Source organism: Carlito syrichta, unplaced genomic scaffold (genome assembly GCF_000164805.1).
Source record: "Carlito syrichta isolate Samal-C Ts95f unplaced genomic scaffold, Tarsius_syrichta-2.0.1 Scaffold85394, whole genome shotgun sequence".
NCBI classification, from domain to species: Eukaryota; Metazoa; Chordata; class Mammalia; order Primates; family Tarsiidae; genus Carlito; species Carlito syrichta.
Genome location: NW_007029490.1, coordinates 31,677 through 55,406, shown reverse-complemented (window position 1 = coordinate 55,406; position 23,730 = coordinate 31,677). Strand labels below are relative to the sequence as shown.

The following is a 23,730-nucleotide window of genomic DNA, read 5'->3' as shown; positions in this document are numbered from 1 at the left end:
CACTCACCTCAGCCTCCCAAAGGCGTGGGATTACAGGCTGAGCCACTGAGTCCGGCTAAAACTTTATTTCTTAAATGCCCTTTTCATGTGGTATTCTCATGGCATTTGCTTGTATGTTCTACTTGAACAAAGAATCTGCCTGAAACTTCACTCTTCTTTTTTTCCCCCCTTGGATTTGTGTCTTATCAATAGTTATTTTATAACATGTGACCATTTTAAGTCAAACTTCTGAAAATAGAATTAATAAGAATCTAGATAAAACTGCTACAAAAGAACAGTTGTAAGATATGGTAATTTTTTTCTAGTTACTATGAGAAGAAAATCCTGAGAGAAGTTGTATAATGTTTTTACTTTAAACCTAAAACTAGATTGGGGGAAAAAAAGGCTTTAAAACAATATTAAATTTTGAAACTTGACTTATAAATAATTCTAATTTGGGTTATATACCATTTCTTTCTCTTTGGATAATTCTAAAAGTAGTGTCACTTTGAAAGCTAAAGTGGGCTTTAAAAAGCTTTGGACAAAAAGTTTATTTCCAAGCCGGGCTCAGTGGCTCAGCCTGTAATCCTGCGCCTTTGGGAGGCTGAGGTGAGTGGAAGCCTGAGCCCGGGGGTTCGAGACCCGCCTGGGCAGCGAGACTTCATCTCTACAATAAATCAAAAAAAATCAGCCGGGCGTGGTAGCACGTGCCTGTAATTCTGGCTCCTTGGAAGGCTGAGGTGGAAGGATCGCCGGAGCCCAGCAGGTTGAGCCTGCGGTGGCTGGGAGCGGCCACTGCACTCCAGTCTGGGCTACAGAGTGAGACTCCAACTCAAAAAAAAAAAAAAGTTTATTTCCAGTTAACCATACTTAAAACTTTATAGAAGTACAATATGTGAGGTAGTATTTTCTGACATTACCCTGCTAAGATTTTGTTGATTATTTAACTGGAAAAATTCAATGCAGGATTTCCTTCAACAGAGTAGTAAAATTTTATATGTAATATGAAGCATTAAATGTCAGGAAAAAATGCAATATAAAGATACAGCTGTATCTTCAGTAAAGGAATTTGCGTTTTCTAACTCTTTACATACGAAGAAACATATAAACACTCTATTTTCTGAACTAATTGAAAGTAAATTGCAGATAACATAACATTTTATCCCTAAGTCTATTAGCACACATCTTCTAAGAGTAAGGAAATTCTTCTACATAATCGCAACACCATCATTACATAAAAACAATAAATAGTAATTTCCTAATATCCTAAAATATCTATAAGATAAATTTATAAATTCAGATTTTTCTTACTGTATTCAAAATATATATAAAATCCAATATACATTGTATTTGGTGGTTATGTCGCTTTAGGTTCTTGTTTTTGTTTTGTATAACATTGAGATTTTAGACAAATGTCAGTTTTTTTGTAGAATATCCCGCATTTTGTATTTTGCCATTGTTGATTCAAAGTGCTTAATAATGTTCAAGTATTCTATATATCTTTACTGATTTTTCTTTCTTAGTTTTTTATTTTATCAATTACTAAGATAAATGTTTTAAAGATTTTTTTCAATTTTTCTATAATAATTATTTGACTCTTTAGATATTTAATTTTATGTTGAAGTTTCCATTTTTTCATCTACAGTATCTGGTATGACTTTCTCTCTATTCTTTAAATCAAATTTATAATAGTTATTTAAAAATTTTTGTTTGCTTATTCTAGCATGTCTTATCTGTTGGTCTGTTTCTTTTGACTATTTTTTCTTTTAATTATGGATCATTTTTTTCCTACTTTATTGTGTGTGTCGATTCTTTTTTTATGCTGGCATTATGTTTAGAAGAGATTGCATAAACTTTATTTTTCTCCAGAGACTTTTGGGTTTTTTCCCCTCTCTGACAGGTAGCTGGGATGAAAGACTGAACATTTTGAAATCACCAGAAGTTGAGCTGGGTTGGAGCTGGATTTTAGATAGCTTCAATTCATTTCTGGTTTCAAATGCTTTGAGTGAGTGAATCCTGTTCTATGTATATTATAGGTTCACCCTGTCACAGAACCTGGGAACCTAACCCTAATCTTTTACTGCTTTTTAGTCCCATATCCAGACTCCTGTGCTGTTGCAGCCTTCAAATACTCATAAATAGACCTATGAGAGGAATCAGGAAGAGAATGGGGCAAATTATCCCTGCATTTAGGTTTCTTAAGGTTCTGATCTGTCACACTTAAGCAACTGTTAAAAATCTCTGCTGGTTTCCCTTTAATCCACAGGGTCCCTCTACCCTGGGACCCACTTGATCCTCAGCTGTTCACATACCATTTCAGCACTTGCCCCTGGTGATATCCCTTCTCACTTTGGAAAGGTTTGTTTTTCTCTGCAATTCAGTTTATTTAGATCCCTTTGCATTCTTATCTCTCTAGATTTATTTTTAATTTATTGTTTTTTAGATTGTATAGTTTTTTTTTTTCTAGTTACATCAGAACCAGGTGCTATTCTGATTGTCTAGATCCTAATTCCATACTAGCTTTGTACCTTACACTCAGGACTTATCTGATTGTTTTCTCATAGTGCCATTAATGTAGTTTCTCGATCTCATTTACTTCTTATAAACCAAAACTTAGGTCTAGGGTTGATTCAGGTCATATATTTTTGTGAAATTATCTATTAAATGAAGATTTGTATTTCATATTGCATCATATTGGTAAGTTCTTATGAGGTGTTCCTCCATTAGAGATGCAAAATGTTGTCATTTGGTTAAGGTGGCACCTACTAGATCCTTCATTGTCAATTTATGTTATCCCATTACAATTAGCAAGTAATGTGTGAAGTGATATTTTGGTTTCTGGACCAGTCTATCTCCCAACAGTCTTTCAAGTCAGTTTAATTTCCATTTATTGAATAATATTTCATTTGAGGTTGCAAGATAATGATTTTTTTTTTAATTGTATAATTCCCTGGCATTTATGAACTAGCATTCCTTTGTAAATAAGAACTTTCCTTTATGAACACTGGATGATGATTACGTGTTCTCTAGAAAGACTGAGTAAAAATCTGTGTACATACACACACACATATATACACACATGCACACATGTGTGTGTAATTCTGTTTAATTGCCAATTTTCACAATAAAAAAGTGGTATAATAGTCAGTTACAATTATGACAAGTGAGCTTTTAATTTTCAAAAATTTATATTATTATCATTATTATCTAGTGTTCAAATAATTCCACATTAGGCTGGGTAGGAGCCCAGCCAATGTTGGCTTCTGTGTACTAACATTATCTTTGACTACTTTCTTGCTATCTAGTAGAAGATGAATTTTTGCTTCCCCTGTCCAAGACTCAGAATCAAACTGTTTCCTCAGGGAGTCCTAATTTCATTTACACATAAATTTAGTGTTAAATTTATAATTTGTATTTTACATTCAAGTTTAACATTACAGGATTTTTGCTTGTTTTATATTTGTATCTTTTCTATTACACTGAAGGACTTGGTTCTGAATAACATTAGCACATTTGCCTTTTTCCATGATTTACATAAAATAATTTTAAAATAGCAATACCAATCTTCTAAAAATAAGATGATTGAATGAAATTAAAGATATCTGTGCAGTTCTTTCATCTTTAGAACATGTCCCTCCGAGGGTCAGAGTACTATGTTTAAATGTTGCTTGAAATAGTTCTTTATTGTTGTGTTACCAGTTTGTTATATAGTTGGTTTCACTTTATTTTTGGTTTTGTGGGGTTTTTTTTCTTATTTTAATTTTGGAGAATATTAGCATTTACATGGTTTAAAAATCAAAACTTTGTGAAGAGATACACTCAAAAAAGTCTTTTCATTTCCTCCATTTGCCCTGCCTCTAGGTAATCATTTTCATTTGTTTTTTGTTTATTCTACCAATGTTTCTTTTTGCAAAAATAAGCAAATTTGTACACACACAACTACATGCTTGTGTAAATATTCCCTCCCTTCCTTATCTCTATAGGGGGTAGCATGGTGTGTCCTGTTATATACTGTTCTGTACCTTGCTTTTTTGCTTAACATATCACAGATGTTTGACCAATTATCTGGGAACCCAGTGGCTCTGTCCAGTTGATACTTAAAATTAACCATCATAGGTATATAAATGCCTTCCTCATTTTCATGAGTTGTTTACAAGGTTTTGCTGTTACAAATAATGCTGTAATGGATAACTTTGCGCGTGTTCATTTTGTGTTTTTGGCATTGAATCTTTGTAGATACGTAGCTGTGGAATTGCGGGGTGAAAGCATATGTGATTTTGTTAGCTATTGCCAAATTGCCCTTCATAGAGGTTATATCATTTTGCAATTCCATCGAGCATGTGGCCCAACTGTTGAATTTTTGCCAGTCTGAAAAGTGGGAATTGATATCTCTGTAGGCTTATTTTATGATTCTCTTACGAATGTGATTGAACATCCTTTTCATGTATTTAGCCCTTCACACTCAGATGTCCCCTTCCAGGGAACGTAAAGAGATCGCTGGTGATTATACAGAACAAACTTACGCCAAACAAGTTTTTCAAAAATATATGTCTCCTTGAAGTTTTCTGTTCAAATTGCACAAAAAAAAATTAAAGAGATGGAATGTATGCTGAGATATAAAAAAAAAGTCAGATGGCATTACATAGAAAGAGAATGCCCCTCTACATCGTCTTTGAACAGCAAACTGGACAGTAAATTACATATTATTAATGTGAGAGGAAGAAAATGAGACTGCATTGTCTGCTCAAAGAGAAAAACACCAGATGGAAGATGTCAAGCAAATTACTATTGCACAACATGTATCAATGAACCTGCAGTGCATATCGGTGACTGTTTCAAATGTCACTATACTTTAGAAAAATATAAGATACAAAATTTTGATTTTTTTGGTCATAAATATATTCCTTAATGCCCAAAATTTCTTTATAAGCCAAATATTATTACAATTAAAAAAACGCTATACTGTCTAGTATGAATTAATTCGTTTTTCACTATTTCATAAAGTGTGGTTGAGTTGTTGGTAGGTAATCTGCAAGATGCCTGCAAGTACAAAGGGTTAAGAGACTTTCTTTTTTTCTGTGAGTTATGTTATCATGTGTTTGATACTTTTTTTCTGTTGATTTTTGGTCCCTTTTTTCTTGATTTTTCTTTTAGGACTCTTTATATAATTTACAGATATGTGCCCTTTGACTTTGCTTATGTCTTTGACATGTAAATTTTTGTTTTGCCACACAGAAAGATTTTGCTTTTACATGGTCAGATATATATTCTTTTCTTTTCTTGCTTCTAGATTGTCTTAGAAAAACTTTCCTGATTCCCAGACTATAGGAATTCTTATAAATTTGAATAATAATTTGTTATTCACTCATATTTTCTTCTAGTACTTATATGATTTCTCATTTATGACCTTTAGATCTCTGGTCTATTTTGAATTCAAATTTGGTATTTGTTGTGAAGTATTGATCTATTTTTTCTCCCTAAATAGTTACCCATTTCCTCAATATTATTTATGATCGTGCTTACTTTTTCTCCAGTAATTTGACATGACACTTACATAATACACCAAGTTTCCCTACATAGTTGGTTCTATTTTAGACTTTCTGTTATACTTCATTGTGTTTATCATGTATCCATGCCCACAACCACTATTTTAATCATAAAAACTTAACAGTTGTAATGCTGTTCTATAGCATCTTCTCCCCACCACTCCCCCACATACAACATTCTTCTTTCTCAGGATTTTTTTTCTTGCTTCTGGTTTTTTCCACATATACTTTAAAATCAACTGATCTGTCTAAATTTAAAAAAAAAATTTTATTGAGATTTTATTAATTTTTTATCAGTTGGAGAAAACTGACATCTTTATAATGTTGAATTAACCTGTCCATGAAAAGGTATGTCTCTTTGTTTTTTCTAGTCTGCTTTTGAGGCAGAAGTGTTTTCAGGGTTTTTCTGTACAGTTATTATTATTTCTTATATTTGCTTTTAGGTATTTTATCCTTTGTATTGCTACTGTAAATGTGATCTTCCCTTCTATTATACTGTTATGCATCACATAGTGACAGTTCCATCAACATTGAAAATGTACGGGATATGCAATGGTGGTCTCATAAGACTATAGTACTGTATTTTTACTATAACTTCTATATGTTTAGATACACAAATACTTACCACTGTGTTACAGTTGCCTACAGTATTCAGTATAGTAACATGCTGTAAAAGTTTATAGCCTAGGAGCAGTATCATATAGCCTGTATCATATGGCCTCGGTGTGTATTAGGCTATGCCATTTAAACTTGTGTAAGTACGCTCTATGATGTTTGCACAACAAAAATCACTTTAACAATGCATTTCTCAGAACATATCCCTGTTGGTAAGTGACACATAACCGCATATTGTGACAGGCTATTGTTTGTATATATACGGATGCTTTTTATTTTTTCTTACTGTTTAATAAATTTTCTTACTGCTTATATTAGTTTATGATTGATTCTTTTGGGTTGTCTACATATATCCATTATATCATCTTTGAATACACTAAGTTTTTTTTCCTAAATCATTCATTTAACTAAATCTTTCTCTTTTCTGTTATGTAGTTGTGCTTTATTCATTTCACAATAATGGTTTGTCGCCATCAATTAAGTTGCTGCCTTTTGTTCCTGTATATATATATGTATATGTATATGTAAAGTTTTAATATTAAAGAAATTCACCAACTTGTGTTTTATTGAGTGTTTGTATTAAACATGGGTGTTGAATGACCTTTCAGCAACTATGGAGATGAATAAATGTGTTTTCATCTTATATTTATGAATATAGTGAACTATAGCAATGGGTTTTCTTATGCCAAACCACTCTTGCATTCCTGAAGTACACACCTTGGTAATATTTGATTCTGTTTGCTAAAATTTTATGTCATATTTTTACATTGATATTTATAAATAATAGTGTTCTTTATTTTTTATAGTCTTTATCAGATTTTAGTTTCATTGAAATCTTGCTCCCTGAAAATGAATTTGGAAAATTTTCCTTTGTTTCTATGGTTTGGAGCAGTATAAGTAGTTTTGGTGTTGTCTCATTTGTATCCTTGGGATTTTAATTTATAAAGGTGGCTGAGTGACAACATGGAGTGATTGATGCCTTTGAAAGAATTATTTTTTATGTATATATCCCAAAAGAGGAGACACACCGTATCATGCAGGACTGCAGAGGAAGCACCAGTTTTGGTCAGGAGGCAGAAGCAGTAACTAAAGGAAAACCTAGCGCCTTTATTGGGTTTCCTGTGGGAAAGGCAAGGCAGGGTGGAGTAAACAGTTTAGGATTGGCTAGGTTGAATAATTTCAGTGGGCTTTTGGGTGTAGGGACTGTCCCTTGTTGTCTGGCACATGGTCCTGAGTACAGTTAGGATAGGGGAATTATTGGCATGGTTCCCAAAAATTATATAAAGTGGTTGGCTCGCAGAAGAGAAAAATTCTGCCAAGTAAGTTATTTACCACCTTCAGGAATTAGCTGACCCTGGGAAGGGCAGTCTCTCTCTAGATCTATAAGTACACGCTCCTACCACCATAGTTTATACTTATATTAAATAGCATAAAATACAGAAAATAAAAAACATTGATGGAATTCTTCATTGGACTTGTGCTTTTTGGTGGATTTAACTCATAACTTTTTCCATTTCATCTGTGGATTTTGGTTTTGTTCAAACTTTATTTTGGCCAGGCTTGGTGACTCAGCCTGTAATCCCAACACATTGGGAGGCCAAGGAGAGTGGATTGCCTGAGCCCCAGCCCGGGGAACTTAGCGAGAACTCATCTCTCAATAAATCAAAAATTAGCCAGGCATGGTAGCGCTTGCCTATAGTTCCAACTACTTGGAAGACTGAGGTGGAAGGATCACTAGAGCCCAGCCTGGGCGATGGAGTAAGACTCCAACTCAAAAACAAACAAACAAAAAAATTATTTGTACTGAGTCAAGTTTAAGAACTGCTTCTATATTCCTATATCCTATACTTAGTATGTTTTCCTTGAAAAAAGTTATACAAATTGAAGAACCTCATTGTGTATTTGTTGGTCTTCTTTTTTCCTAACTCATTAATATCTTCCTTCTTTTTTAGCCCTACTCTCTCTAATCCTTTGTTTATATATTGAATTTAATTTTATTCTTTTGTTTATATTGATATAAATATCAAAGGGTCTGAATTTTCCTCAGATGGATATTTTAGTTGCATTTTTTAAAAATTCTGACGTGCAGTGTTTTTTTTTTTTTTATTAAAAAGAAGGTCTGTAATTTTTTTAGTATTTTCCCTATGACCTAAGAGTTTTATTTTTATTTTTTACAAATTTACAGGTGGAATGCATTTTGTGTTTTTAGTTAATTCTAGTTTTATTGCATTAATTGTATGATTCTGTCTGTATTATTTTTTCTTTATAGCTCTTGCTTTGGTTTTTTTCATGACAATATATGCAATATGGTAATTTTTGTGCACTTGAAAAGTAGCTGTAGTGTCTATTAGAATGCAAAGTTCATCTTCTAATGATAAAGTGAACCTTACTATATTCTTTAGGAGTTTTGTAATCTTTTCATTCATTTGCTTGGAGAGTGGGGTGTTAAAGTTCCCTATTATTAGTTATGTTTGTCTGTTTCTCCATGCATCTCATGGAATTTTGCTTTGTGGAGATGCCTATACTATGATATATAGTACATAAATATTCGTAATTGTTTTATCTTCATTAGGAATTGTGACCTTTAGCATTTTAAAGTATCCTTTTTTGATTTAATGCTTTTTATTTCCTACCAGTCTCTTCACCAGCATTTCCCAGTCTTATGGATGTTTATCTTCCAGTAGATTCTTTTTTTAAAAATTGCAATTATGATGTTCCCTGAGTTCTTGTATATTAAAAAAACTGATTTTCTGTAATTTTGTGACAAGATGCACAGCTTGGCTGGATATAAAATTTTTGACTCATACTTTCTTTCCTTTAATCTCTGAAAAAATGTTACTCTATTTCATCTTATTTTGTATCTTGTTCCCCTCGTTACTCTCTGCCCTTTTTTCCCTTTGATCTGTGCTAAACCATTTGAGAGTCAGTTGCAGAAATCACAAGACTGTTGTTACTGAATATGTCAGTGTGTATCATCTAAGAACTTTCTTCTATATAACCACAATACAACTATCATACTCCAGAAATTTATCATCAGTATAATGCTGTTAACTAATATACAATTTATAATCAGTTGTCCCTAATTTTTACAATAATGATCTTTATAGCTAGATTTTGTTTTTATTTTATTTTAAAGATTGGGATACAATTCAGGATTATGTTTCCAAGTGGACATCATACAGGTAAAGTTTAGGCTTCCCTTTGGTCCCCACTTTGCCTGGTTTGAAATCAGACACCCTTGTTGATGTTGTGTCCCCACTCCCACTCTGGCAGTGTCCCACTACTGCCAATCCCTTTCTTAGAGTATTATGGTAAATGTTCAGGGTCTTCTTATGAGTGAGAACGTGTGGTACTCTGTTGTTTGTTTCTGTGATATGGATTTTTTTTAATCCAGGATTTCATCAGAGTATCATTGCACCTAATTGTTAAAACTTTTTGGCCTCTTTTAATCTAGAAAAATTCTTCACCATTTTCTTTCTTTTTTTGTTTTTGTCTTTTATGATACAGTCATTTTTTAAGGTCAAAGTTTTACAGACTCTCAACTTGGATTTGTATTTTTGTTTCTTTGTAATGAGTCATGCTAAGCATATCATTAACAGGAATGCTAGATAAGTGATGATATGTCCCTCTCAGTGTAGTACATCAGGAGATACGTGATGTCTGTCCCAAGTTTAATTTGGTTTTTCTCTTTTAATTTGACTTTAGTTTTTAGAGCAGTGGATTCACGACAAAATTGACCAGAAAGTACAGTTTTCATTTACTCCTGGGTCTCTTCTCAACATGCATAGACTCCCTAACTATCAGCATCCAACACCAGAATGGTACATTTGTTAGAATTGGTGGACCTACATTGCTACATTATTATCACCCAAAGTCCATAAGTTTACATTAGGGTTCATTGTTGGTGTGTACATTCTTTTTTTTTTTTTTTGAGTTGGTGTCTCACTCGGTCATCCACACTGGAATGCAGTGGCCGCTCCCGGCCATTGCAGCCTCGCCTGCTGGGTTCTGGCGATCCTTCCGCCTCAGCCTTCTGAGTAGCCGGAATGACAGGCATGCGCTACCACGCCCGGCTGATTTTTTGATTTATTGTAGAGATGAGGTCTCGCTGCCCAGGCGGGTCTCGAACCTGCGGGCTCAGGCAATCCACTCACCTCAGCCTCCCAAAGGCACGGGATTACAGGCTGAGCCACCGAGCCCGGTGGTGTGTACATTCTATGGGTTTTTGAAAATGTGTAATATGTACCCACCATTATAGTATCATACAGAATAGTTTAACTGCCCTAAAAATCCTTTCTGTTTCATCTATTCATCTTTCCCTCTTCCCGCCCTGGCAATCACTAGCCTTTCTACTGTCAACCTAGTCTGCCTTTTCCAAAATGTCATATTATTGGAATCATACAGTTTGTAGCCTTTTTAGCTTGGCTTCTTTCACTTAGTAATATGCATTTGTTTCCTCCATGTCTTTTCATGGCTTGATAGTTCATTTCTTTTTAGTGCTGAATAACATTATCTGTATTTATGATAGTTTACTTATTCATCTACCTACGGAAAGACATTTTGGTTGCTCCCAAATTTTTGGTAATTATGTATACAGCTGCTATAAACATACATATTCAGGTGTTTTGTGTGGACTTAAATTTTCACCTCCTTTGGATAGATACTAAGGATGTTAGTGGTATTGATTGCTGGATTGTATAGTGAGAGAGTGGTTAGCCTTGTGACAAACTGACAAACTGTCTTCTAAAATGTCTGTGCCATTTTGCATACTTGCCAGTGCTGAATAAGTATTCCTGTTGCCCCACATTCTGGTACATTTGGCAGGGTTAGCATTCGGGATTTTGGCCCTTCTGTTAGGTGTATAGTGGTGTCTCATTGTTTTAATTTGCCTTTTCTATATTGAGTATCTTTTCATATGCTTATTTGATATCTGTATATCTTCTTTGGTGAGGTATCTGTTCAGGTCTTTTATCCATTTTTAAATCAGATTATTTGACTTCTTATTGTTGAATTTTAAGTGTTCTTTGTCTATTTTGGATGAGTCCTTTATCATATTTGTGTTTTGCAAATATTTCTGTCTGTGGCTTGTGTTTTCATTCTCTTGACAGTGTCTCTCCTTTTTTTTTTTTTTTTTGAGTTGGAGTCTCACTCTGTCACTCAGGCTGGGGTGCAGTGGCACGCTCATGGCCACTGCAACCTCGACCTGCTGGGCTCAGGCGATCCTTCTACCTCAGCCTTTCAAGTAACTGGAACTACAGGCATGCGCTACCACGTTTGGCTTTTTTTTTTTATTTATTGTAGAGATGAGGTCTTACCAAGTTGCCCAGGCTGGTCTCAAACCTGTGGGCCCAGGCAGTCCTCTTGCCTCAGCCTCCAAAAGTTTTGGGATTACAGGATTGAGCCACCACACCCAGGGACGGCGTCTTTTACAAAGTAATTTTTTAACTTCAATAAAGTGTAGCTTATCAGTTTTTTCTTTTATGGATCATGCCTTTGGTGTCACATCTAAAAAGTTATCGCCATACCCAAGGCCATGTAGATTTTTCTCCTATTATCTTCTAGAAGTTTTATAATTTTGCATTTTACATTTATGGGTTATTTTGAGTTAATTTTGTGAAAGGCATAAAGTCTATGTCTAGATTCTTTTTTAATTCTTTTTGCATGTGGATGTCTAGTTGTTCCAACACAACTTGTTGAGAAGATAATCTTTTTTTCTTCATTTTGCCTTTGCTCTTTTTTCCAAGATCAATTAGCTCTATTTTTGTGGGTCTGTTTTTGGGCTTTCTATCCTCTTCCATAGATCTACTTATCTATTCTTTCACCATTACACACTGTCTTGATTACTGCAACTTTATACTCAGTCTTGAAGTTGGTAGTGTTAGTCTTCTAACTTGTTTTTGTCCTTCAATATTGTGCCGACTATTCTGGATCTTTTGCCTATCCATATGGGATGGTTAATTTTAGGTGTTACGGAATATTATTCACAGCTTGACTGAATCACAAAATGCCTAGATATTTGGCTAAACATTTCTTTGTGTTCCGTGAGAGTGTTTCTGGATGAGATTAGCATTTGACTCTATAGACTGAGTAAAGCAGATTGCCCTCTCCATTGTGAGTGAGCAGCATCCAATCCATTGATGGCCTGAATAAAAAAGATGGAGGAGAGGAAAATTTACACTTGCACTCTCTCTTCCTCCCTTTCCCTACCCCTACGTGACTACTTGAGCTTCTTTTGCCCTCAGGCTGGGACCTACATTATCTACACTTCTCGTTCTTAGGCCTTCAAACTTGGACTAGAACTTATAAAATTGGTTCTCAGGCCTTTGGACTTGAACTACATCACCCAGCTTCCTGGTTTTCCAGCTTACAAGCTTACACACAGCTGATTGTGGAACCTCTCAGTCTCCATAAAGACCTGAGCCAATTCCTTAAGGTAAATCTCTTTCTAGATATCTATTTATATCAAGATACCTGTGTATCTCTATAAATGTAGCTATATTTATCCTTTGGTTTTTTTTCTCTGAAGATAGGCATAGTGTACATACCACAATTACAGTACTAGAATATTCTGAATTTAACTGTGTACTTTTATCAGTGAGTTTTGTACCTTCAGATAATTTATTGTACATTAGCTTTTTTCTTGTTGTGATTGTCGTACTTTCTTTAGCATTTCTTGTATGGTAGGTCTTGTGGTGGATTCCCTCAGCTTTTGTTTGTCTGGATAAGTATTTATCCTTCATGTTTGAAGAATAGTTTTTCTGGGTATGGTATTTTCAGTTGAAAGGTTTATTTTTTGTTTTTATCCCCCCCACCCACCCCCTTTAGCACATTGACTATGTCCTCTCACTCCCTATTGGCCTGTAAGCTTTTTACTGAGAGTTCTACTGCCAGATGTATTAAAGCTTCTTATATATTATTTGCTTCTTTATTCTGACTGCATTTGTGATCCTTTCTTTGTCCTTGACTTTGAGAGTTTGCTTATTATTTCCTTGGGGTAGTCTTATGTGGGTTGAATCTGCTTGCTATTCTTTGACTTTCTTGTACCTGCATATTCATATCTTTCTCTAGGCTTAGAAAGTTCTCTGTTATTATTTCTTTGAATAAACAAATAAGCTTTCTACCCCTTTCTCTTGTTCTATGTCCTCTTTAAGGCCAATAGATTTCTAGATCTTGCAAGCATACTTCATTTTTTTCTTTTTTCTTCTCTGATTGTATACTCTTTTTAAATTTTTTTCATTTCAATGGTTTTAGGGGGTACAAATAGTTTTTAGTGACATGGTTTCATTGTATAGTGGCGAAGAGGTCTGAGCTTTAAGTGTACCCACCACCCTACCTGTGCATATTGTACCAGATAGGTGATTTTTCATCCCTCCACCCTCTCGCCTTCTGAGTCTCCAATGCCCATTGTATCATTTTATATGCCTTTGCTGAGCCTTAGTTTAGCTACTTATTATAAGTGAGAACATGCGGTGTTTGGTTTTCTGTTCCTGAGTTATTTACTTAGGATGATGTTCTCTAATTCCATCCAAGGTGCTGCAAAAGACATTATTTAATTATTTTTGATAGCTGAATAGTATTCCGTAGTGATCAGTTGGTGGGCATATAAGTTGATTATACATCTTTGCAGTTGTAAATTGTTCTTTGATGAACATGCAGGTACAAGTGTCTTTTTTATATACTGACCTTTGTTCCTTTGGATAGATACCTAGTAGTGGGATTGCTTGATCACATGGTAGATCCACTTTTAGTTCTTTGAGAAATCTCCATATCGATTTCCATAGAGGTTGTACTAATTTACACTCCCAACCAACAGTGAATAAGCTGCTTTTTTGTCTGTATTCATGCCAGCATCCAGTGTTTTTTGATTTCTTAATAATAACCATCTGACTGGTTAAGGTGGTATCTCATTGTGGTTATAATTTGCATTTCCCTGACAATTAGTGAGGTTGAGCATTTTTTCATATGTTTGTTGGTCATTTGTATACCTTCTTTTGAGAGATGTCTGCTCATGTCATTTGTTCACTTTTTGATGGGGCTATTTGCTTTTTTCTTACTGATTTGTTTGAGTTCTTTGTAAATTCTGGATATGAGTCTTTTGTCAGATGTATAGCTTATAAATATGTTCTTCCATTCTGTAGGTTGCCTGTCTGCTCTACTGATTATTTCTTTTGCTGTGCAGAAGCTTTTTAGATTAAGTTCCATTTATTTATTTTTGTTTGTTACATTTGATTTTGGAGTTTTAGCCATAAATTCATTGGCTAGGCCAATGTCCAGAAGTTTTTCCTAAGTTTTCTTCTAGAATTTTTATGGTTTGAGGTCTACCATTTAAGTCTTTAATCCATCTTGAGTACTTTTTTTATATGGGGAGAAAATAGGGATCAAGTTTTATTTTTCTGCATATAGCTATTCAATTTTCCCAGCACCATTTGTTGAATAGGGTAGTCTTTCCCCAGTGTATGTTTTTATCTGTTTGTGAAAGATCAGTTGTTGTAGTATTTGGGTTTATCTGGATTCTCTATTCTGTTCCATTGGTCCATGTGTCTGCTCTTGTACCAGTACCAAACTGTTTTGGTTAGTACCACCTTGTAGTATAATTTGAAGTCAGGTAATATGATGCCTCCAGCTTTATTCTTTTTGCTTAGGATTGCTTTGGCAATTCTGGCTTTCTTTTTGGTTCCATATTAGTCTTAGATTTTTATTTTCCCCCCCTAACTCCGTGAGAAATGACATTGGTAGTTTCATAGGGATTGTACTGAATCTATAGAATTCTTTGGGTAATATGGTCATTTTAACAGTGTTGATTCTTCCAATCTGTGAGCATGGGATGTTTTTCCATATGTTTGTGTCCTCTACAACTTCTGTCATCGGTATTTTATAGTTCTCCTTGTAGGGATCTTTCCTCCTTGGTGAAAAATATTCCTATGTATTTTAGGTTTTTGACTGCTATTATAAATGGAATTGAGTTCTTGATTTGATTCTCAGTGTAGTTGCTAATGGTATGTAGCAGTGCTACTAATTTGTGTGTGTTGATTTTATATCCTGAAACTTTATTGAATTCATCTATCAAGTCCAGGTGTGTTTCAGAGCAGTCTTTAGGAATTTCTAGGTGAAAGAGTATATCATTGGTATACAGAGATAGTTTGATTTCTTCTCTTCCAATTCTGATACCCTTTATTTCTTTTTCTTGCCTCTTTGCTCTGGCTAGGACTTCTAGTAATGTGCTAAATAGGAGTGGTGAAAGTAGGTACCTTTGCCTTGTTCCAGTGCTGATGCAGATTGCATTCAACTTTTCTCCATTCAGGATAACATTGGCTGTGGATTTGTCATATGTGGCTCTTATTATTTTAAGGATTGTTCCCTCTATGCCTTTTGTGCTGAGGGTTTTTATCATGAAGGAATGCTGAATTTTATCAAATGTTTTTTCTTCATCTATTGAAATGATCATATAATTTTTGTCTTTAATTCTGTTTATTTAGTGGATCACGTTTATTGACTTGTATTTGTTAAATCACTTTCATATCCCTGGGATAAAACCCATTGGTTCATGGTACATTACTTTTTTAATGTGCTGTTGAATTTGGTTTGCAAGAATTTTTTTTTTTTTTTTTTTTTGAGTTGGAGTCTCACTCCGTTGCCCAGACTGGAGTGCAGTGGCTGCTCCCGGCCACCGCAGCCTCGACCTGCTGCGTCCTGGCGATCCTTCCACCTCAGCCTTCCGAGTAGCCGGAATTACAGGCGCGCGCTACCACGCCTGGCTGATTTTTTGATTTATTGTAGAGGTGATGTCTCGCTGCCCAGGCGGGTCTCGAACCTGCGGGCTCAGGCAATCCACTCACCTCAGCCTCCCAAAGGCGCGGGATTACAGGCTGAGCCACCGAGCCCGGCGGTTTGCAAGAATTTTGTTGAGGATTTTCGCGTCTGTGTTCCTAAGGTATATTGGTCTGTAGTTTTCTTTTTCTGTTATAACTTTTCCTGACTTTGGTATCAGAGTGATACTGGCTTCGTAGAATGAGTTAGTGAGAATTCTCTTCAATCTTAGAGCATATCTTCAGTAAAATTGGTATCAGTTTTTCTTTCACAGTCTGGTAGAATTTGACTGTGAATTCATCAGGTCCTGGACTTTTTTTGTTGGGAGGCTTTTAATTACTGTTTCAATCTTGCTATTCATTATTGATCTGTTCAGGATTTCTGTTTCTTCCTGGTTCAAGGTTGGGGGCTGTATATTTCCAAGAATTTTTTTCATTTCCTCTAGATCATCTAGTTTGTTTGTGTAGGTCATCTAGTTTGTGTAGAGGTGTTCATAATAGTCTCAGATGATCTTTTGAATTTCTTTCATATCAGTTGCAGTGTCTCTATTTTCATTTCTGATTGAACTAAATCTTCTCTCTTTGTTTCTTAATTAATATAGCCAGTTGTCTATCAGTTTTGCTTATCTCTTCAAAGAGTCGCCTTTTTCATTGATCCTTTGTATTGCTTTTTTTAAAATTTCCATTTCATTTAGTTCTGCACTGCTTATTTTTTCTTTTTTCTGCCAGCTTTGGGTTTGTTAAGTTAAACAATCTGTTCCTGAATGACCTAAGGATCATTCAGGAGCAGATTGTTTAACTTTTATGTTTTCATTTGGTATTACAAGTTCTCCTTGGAGTTAATTTCTAGTTGCATACCACTGTTGTCTGAGAAGTTGCTTGATATGATTTTGATTTTTTGAATTTATTGAGACTTGTTTCATAGCCTGTCGTGTGATCTGTCTTGGAGAATGTTCCATGTGTTAAAGAAAAAAAATGTGTATTCTGTAGTTTTGGGTGGAATGTTCTGTAAATATCTGTTACTTCCTTTTGCTCTAGGTTGTACTGCTCTTGAATGAAATCAAAGTGGAAATTTAAAAATTCCTCAGAATGAATGACAGCAATGAAACAAGTTATCAAAACATCTTGGACACAACTAAAGCTGTGCTCAAAGGAAAATTTATAGTGCTTAAGCCCTCCATTAATCAGACTGGAAGATTGAAGATTGTATATTTTAATTCCAATGTTTCTTTGTTGACTTTTGCCCTGATGATCTCTGTTGCTATCAGTGGAGTGTTAAGCTTTTCAGCTTCAGGATTTTTATTGGATTTTTTCTTTTAGTTTCAATTTCTTTGTTAAATTTTTCTGGTAGATTTATAAACTCCTCTGTGTTTTCTTGATGTCTGTTGAGTTTTCAAAACAGCTATTTTGCATTTCCTGTCTGAGAGTTTGTCTTCATCAATCCATTATAATCCACTGGTGCCTTATTTAGCACATTGGTGAGGTCATATTGTCCTGAATGTCCTTGATGGTTGTGAATGTTACTAGTTGTCTAGGCATAGAAGAGTTTGTTATTTATTCCATTCCTTGTAGTCAGCCTTGTTAGTACTTGTTCTTGTACAGAGTGCCTTCCAAGAATTCAGAGAAAACATTGTTGAGTTACCCAAGCCTGTGGTCACCATAGCCATACCAGCACTAGAAGGCACTCTTAGCCCAGGTATACTGCCATTTTTGCAGATTCCTAGAGACCTACATATAGCTCACACACACATTAAACACATGGTAAGCAAAGTTCTGAAGGACTTGAGAAAGATAAGGGAGAATTCCCTAGGCTTTCAGGCAAAGTCCCTCTGTTTGCCCCTAGTGGAAGGAGTCGCTTTCCAAACTGGGCTACCTGGAGTTGGGAGAGGGATGACATAGGCACTCCTGTAGCCACCAGAGGTGACACTATGCTTGGTTGCACCCAAAGCACACGACCTCCCAGACCAGCAATATACAGGGACTGCCCAAAGCCCACAGTCAGTACTTCCTGACTGCCACTGATGTTTATTCAAGGTCCGAGACCACTTTAGTCATCAGGTAATAAAACCTGCAGGAACTTGGGCCACTCCCTCCAAGGCAGTGAATTCCCTTTTACCCTGTGGTGGGGCTAGAAGCACCATCTGTGAGTAACAGCTTAGAACCAGGGGCTTCAAGATTCTGCCTGTTGCTTTGTTTTAGCATGCCTGAGTTGGCAGCTGTTACAAGGCAAAATCCCCTATACTCTTCCTTCTCCCTACCTCAAACAGAAAGAGTCCCTCTGTGCTGTACTGTCAGGAGTTGGAGAAGGGGTATAGTACAGGCACTATACAGTTTGTGTCACATTGGGTTGTACCCTGAGCCTACAGCCTCTAAGACCACTGCAGCATTGGGGCTCACCCAAGGAGTGCAGTCACTACAGCCTGGCTACCACTGAAATTTGTATGGGGCCTAGAGTCACTTTAGTCAGCCAGTGGTGGAGCAAGCTAGGACTGATTCCTCCTACTAGGGCAGCAGATTACCCTCTGGTTCAGGGCTGGTCCAAATACTCCTTCATGGGCACCAGTGGAATTCTGCTCGGTGCTGTGTGGCAACGTGGAGTTCCAGTTCCACACTTATTTTGCTCTTCTTCTCCCAAACACACAGATTCTCTGTGTAGGCTATGCTGCCTGAGGTTGAGGGAGGGGTGATAGAGGCAATACAAGACTGTTTTTCCTACCCTCTTTAAGGCATCTTTGCCTGTTATGTTAAAACCAGTACTGTAACCTCTTACCTAATTTTTTTGGTTCTTATGAAGGTGCTTTCTTGCATGGATAATCATTCAATTTGGTGTTCTTGCAGGGTGGGGGATGATTGCTCAGCAGTTCTATTTGGCCATCTTTTCATACCTTTCTTTCTTTTACACAGTCCTTATCTGACTCCCTACTTGGGTGGGCCCCAAAGCCAACTCAGTCTCAGATTTTTATTTCCTCGATTACATGCAAAATGAAGTATTAGTCTCTATCTTCTACTTATACCAGAGGCATGAACAGTGCTCATTTTAATGACCTGTATTTTTTTTTTTTTGGAGTGTATGTAGGAAGATTGGAATTTAGATAGCTATTATTATCCTATAAGAACCTAGAATTCTAACCCTTTAAGTATTTTACTGCCAAGTTTCTTAGTAACTATTGGGTTGAACCACATAAAATTGCAATTTTTGTAGCTCAAGAACTTTTAATATCACCAATTTTATATAGTTCTACCTAATAGAAAGGTGAGCAAACTTTTCACTCTCATATTTCACACTTTAATGAAATGCTGTATGACAGAAGCATTATCTTAATATTAATTTCAAGTTGATAGTCTACATTTTTATCAATTTCATGAGGTGTAGTTTATGTACAACAAAATAACCCACCTAGTATGCAGTTTAGTGGGTGTTTACAGTTGTTTACACTTATATAACCTACTACTACAATCAAGATATAGAACATGTTTCTTACTTCAGAAAGCTATCTTGTGCCCTTTTGCATTCATCCCCCCTACTCCACCCCAGGCAACCTCTAAATTGCTTTCTGTCATTAGATTAGGTTTGTAAAGGCTACGTTATTAATTGACATGTAGATCTTGCTTGATTTGAAGCTTGTTTACCTCTCCAGTGTCACGTGGCTCTCATTCCTCTCTTTATATGCACTATCATCTGGGCCTTTTGACTTGTGAATCCATGCATTCACCTTCTGCCTAGTACTTTAAACTTCATGCACCCTGAATTGAGGTACATCTCTGAAGGATCCCGTCTGCTTTTCTTTTTCATGTCTTTGCTCATACTATTCTTTTTACCTAGAAAGTCCTCCCCTCCTTAACTTTACTCCTTGCCTCATTTATTCCTACTTACATTTCTAAAATCAGTTTAGGCCAGACACAGTGGTTCACACCTGTAATCCCAGCAGTTAGGGAGGTCAAGGCAGAAAAATTGCTTGAGTCTAGGAGTTCCAGACCAGCCTAGACAACATAGTGAGACCTCCTCTTTACAAAAAAACCCACAAAAATTAGTTGGTTGTGGTGGTGTGCACCTTTAGTTCCAGCTACACGGAAGGCTGAGGCAGAAGTATTGATGGAGCCCAGGAGGTCGAGGCTGTGGTGAACTGGGATCCCACCACTTTACTCCAGCCTGCGCAACAGAGTAAGACCCTGTTTCAATAAATAAATGATAAAAGCAGTTTATATTGCTCATTTATATAAATAAATATCTTTGTTTATCAATTGTGCTTTTTACTAATCTTTTTCTATTTTGAGTTCTTAATGCTACCCTTGAGTTCTTAAGGGTAGCATTACTATATGCCTCTACCTATAATTAAAGTTAGAATGAAATCTTTATAGAATAAGTAAAACAAGTCTTATATAGTAGAATCTAAGAAAAAGTAAAGTGGGCTAATAGCATCCTGCAAGTGTGAGAGAGAAATGGCCATTGTACCCTCTGATCATAGTTCTACTTGCTGAAACCAATTTTACACGAATTCTTTCTCCTATTTTTACTTCTCTTGTCAAGTGTTTTTTGAACTTCATCAAGCAGTGCCTGTAGAATAAAAGTCTAGCTTTGTTTAATGTGTAAGCTATATGTAATAAATGATGTGGTCTATTTTAAAAATTCAAAAAGAAAAAAAATTTGTTTAGATTCTGTCCTCCTTCAGTTGAAGTAGCTTTGAGAAGTTTATCAGTTAATTGTTTTCAAGTATGTATCTTCTGTCAAATTGTAAGTGCAAGGGCCAGAGGTAGTCTCACTAGTCTTTTTTCTGTAAGTTTATTGACTTTAATAGCTAATAAATGTTTGGGTTGATTCTGTGGTGCATTTTTGTTGTTTTGTTACACACTTAGGTATGCTCCCTACTATATTCATCCTATAATTATATTAGGTATATCATAAATACTAAGAAAATTATTTATAAGTATATGCTAGTCATCAATTTCTGATTCTGGATAGCAACCTAATATAGGCTTAATTATATGGGCTTAAAATTATATATCTTGAAAAATCTGTGTCTTAACTGTATAAGAATTGGGACAAATAGGAATGGTCTCCTAAAGGACAGGAATAATCTCTAATGTTATAAAAACCACTGTTTTGTTCAAACTTTTGTTCTCTTTGGACTTAATACCTGTATGGTGTGATACCATTTTTATCTGAACTCAGTTTTTATGTCCTTCTCTCGGAGCAAATAAAAAGAAATCGATCTGTTAATATGCTCACAACCTGACTTTGTTGTCATAAACCAAAAGGGACCTCAAAACCAACTGTTGAGTTTTCTATCTACTACCAGTAAACATGGGTCAGAATTAACTGTGACTATTAGTCTTTTTAAACTCTGTCACTTTGCTGAAAGAACTTATATTTTTAGTTAAAAATGTAGTTTGATAAAATATATACAAGCACATCTGTACTCCTGAAAAACATGTCTTTTTAAATTTACTAAACATAATGTATGATCATTCTTTATTGTATAATAATTTTTAAAAATTGAAAGTGCTACAAGGTGCTCAAACTTACCTGTTTGGCATTTTCAAAATAGGAATCTTTAACTTGAAAACTTCTCATCATGATTAATAAAAGCCAGTGTTTTTTCATTTTATTTTATATTCATACACAATATGTTAACAAAATAATAAAAATAACTTTATTTTGACTTGTAGTGTATGCAGAGAATATTTCCAAAATGGTGGGAAGAGAAAAGCACTGGAGAAAGATGAAAAGAGGGCTGTACTTGCCACTAAGACCACTCCAGCCTTAAGTATGCATGAGTCTTCTAAACTTGAAGGTCATTTAACCAATCTCAGCTTTACAAACCCTGAATTCATAACTGAGTAAGTATACCTTTTCTACTTTGATTATCCTGCATGGCTGTGTTAATGTAAAATAATGTTTTGGTGTACACCAAGTAGTAAACAGCTGACTTGCTCCTCTGGTAATGTGATACGTTGGGAAATGCAAATTTTTATTATTAGGTAGAAAACTAGCATAAAATTGTAAGAATTACCTGGAAAAATAGAAGTTTTGTAACATGTCTTATCCTCACTAAAAATGAGAAAGAATAGTTTATTAACTAATATGATAATTATTTTGTGATTAATATTATGTTATATAACAGGTATATATTATGTTTTACATATGTAGCATAATAACTATATAGTTGTATGACAAATATATTATTGTTATGTAATAATTATCAGTACAAAACAGCAATTCAATTAAACTGTTCAAAAGGCTATTCACCACTAAGAAATTACAAATAGGCTATTCACCACTAAGAAATTACAAAAAAGCAAGGTTATTAATAGAGCTGAGTATCATTATTTTACTGTTGATATGAAAATCTGCCTTCTAATAATAGCTTATATGCATGTAGGCACAGATTTTATAAGTACATGGATATTATATTCCTAATTTTTCGTATAGGCATACCTCATTTTATTGTACTTCACCTTATTGTATTTTGCAGGAATTGCATTTTTTACAAATTGGAGATTTGTGATAACCCTGAGTTGAGCAAGTGTATGGATACCATTTTTCCAACAACATGTGCTCACTTTGTTTCTGTGTCTCATTTTGGTAATTCTCACAATATGTGAAACTTTTTTATCTGTTATGGTGGTCTGTGATCAGTGATCTTTGATGTTACTATTATAATTGTTGAACGGGGGTGGTATGTCATGAACATTTATTCAAATAAGACAGTGAACTTGTTTGATAAATGTTTTTGTTCTAACTGCTCCACCAACCTTCTATTTTCCAATTCTTCTCTGTCTCCTTGGACCTTTCTATTCTATGAGATAAAGTGTTGAAATTAGCCCAGTTAGTAACCCTACTGTGACCTCTTGTTCAAGTAAAAAGAAGAGTCACATATCTGTAACTTTAAATTAAAAACTAGGAATGTTTAAATAAGCTTAATGAAGAAAGGCACATTAAAAGCCAAGATAGCCTGAAAACTAGACCTCATGTGTCAAAGAGTTAGCCAAGTTGTGGGTGAAAAGGAAAAATTATAGAATAAAATTAAAAGTACTACTCCAGTGAACACACAAATGATGAGAAAGCGAAATAGCTTTATTGCTGATATGGAGAAAATTTGAGTGGTCTACAAAGAAGATCAAACCAACCATAATCTTTCCTTAAGCCAAAACCTAATCTAGAGCAAAACCATAACTCTCTTCAATTCTGTGAAGTCCGAGAAAGGTGAGAAAGCTGCAGAAGAAAGTTTAAAGTCAGCAAAGGTTAGTTCATGATGTTTAAGGAAAGAAGCCGTCTCTGTAACCAAAGTGCAAGGTGAAGCAGCAAGCGCTGATATAGAGGCTGCATCTGGTTATCCATAAAATCTAGCTAAGCTCTTTCATGAAGGTGGCTACACTAAACAACAGATTTTCAATGTAGGTGAAACTGCCTTATATTAGGAGATGCCATCTAGAACTTTTCTACTTAGAGAAGTCAATGTGTAACTTCAAAGGACAACTGTCTCTCTTGTCAGGGCTAATGCAGCTGGCAACTTTAAGTTGAAGCCAATGTTCATTTACCATTTTTGAAAATCCTAGGACCCTTAAGAATGATGCTGAATCTACTCTATGCTCTATAAATGGAGCAACAAAGCTTGAATGATAACATATCCGTTTACAACAAAGTTTCCTGAATATTTTAAACCCCCTGTTGAGACCTATTGTTCAGAAAAAAAGATTCCTTTCAAAATATTACTGCTCAATGACAATGAATCTGGTCACTCAAAAGCTCTCATGGAGATGTACAAGATCAGTGTTGTACAGTA

At 35.2% G+C, this 23,730-nt stretch overlaps 1 protein-coding gene across 1 annotated transcript in view; it reads left to right on the top strand.

The window, feature by feature from the left end:
- Positions 1 to 21,784, top strand: part of LOC103259043 (probable methyltransferase BMT2 homolog) — a gene marked incomplete at its 3' end in the record, with an annotated part of 41,379 nt that extends 19,595 nt beyond the window's left edge. The window contains exon 3 of the mRNA XM_021711661.1: positions 21,614 to 21,784. Coding sequence (XP_021567336.1) covers positions 21,614 to 21,784 — 171 coding nt within the window. The remainder of the gene's footprint in view (positions 1 to 21,613) is intronic.
- Positions 21,785 to 23,730: the final 1,946 nt, after the last annotated feature.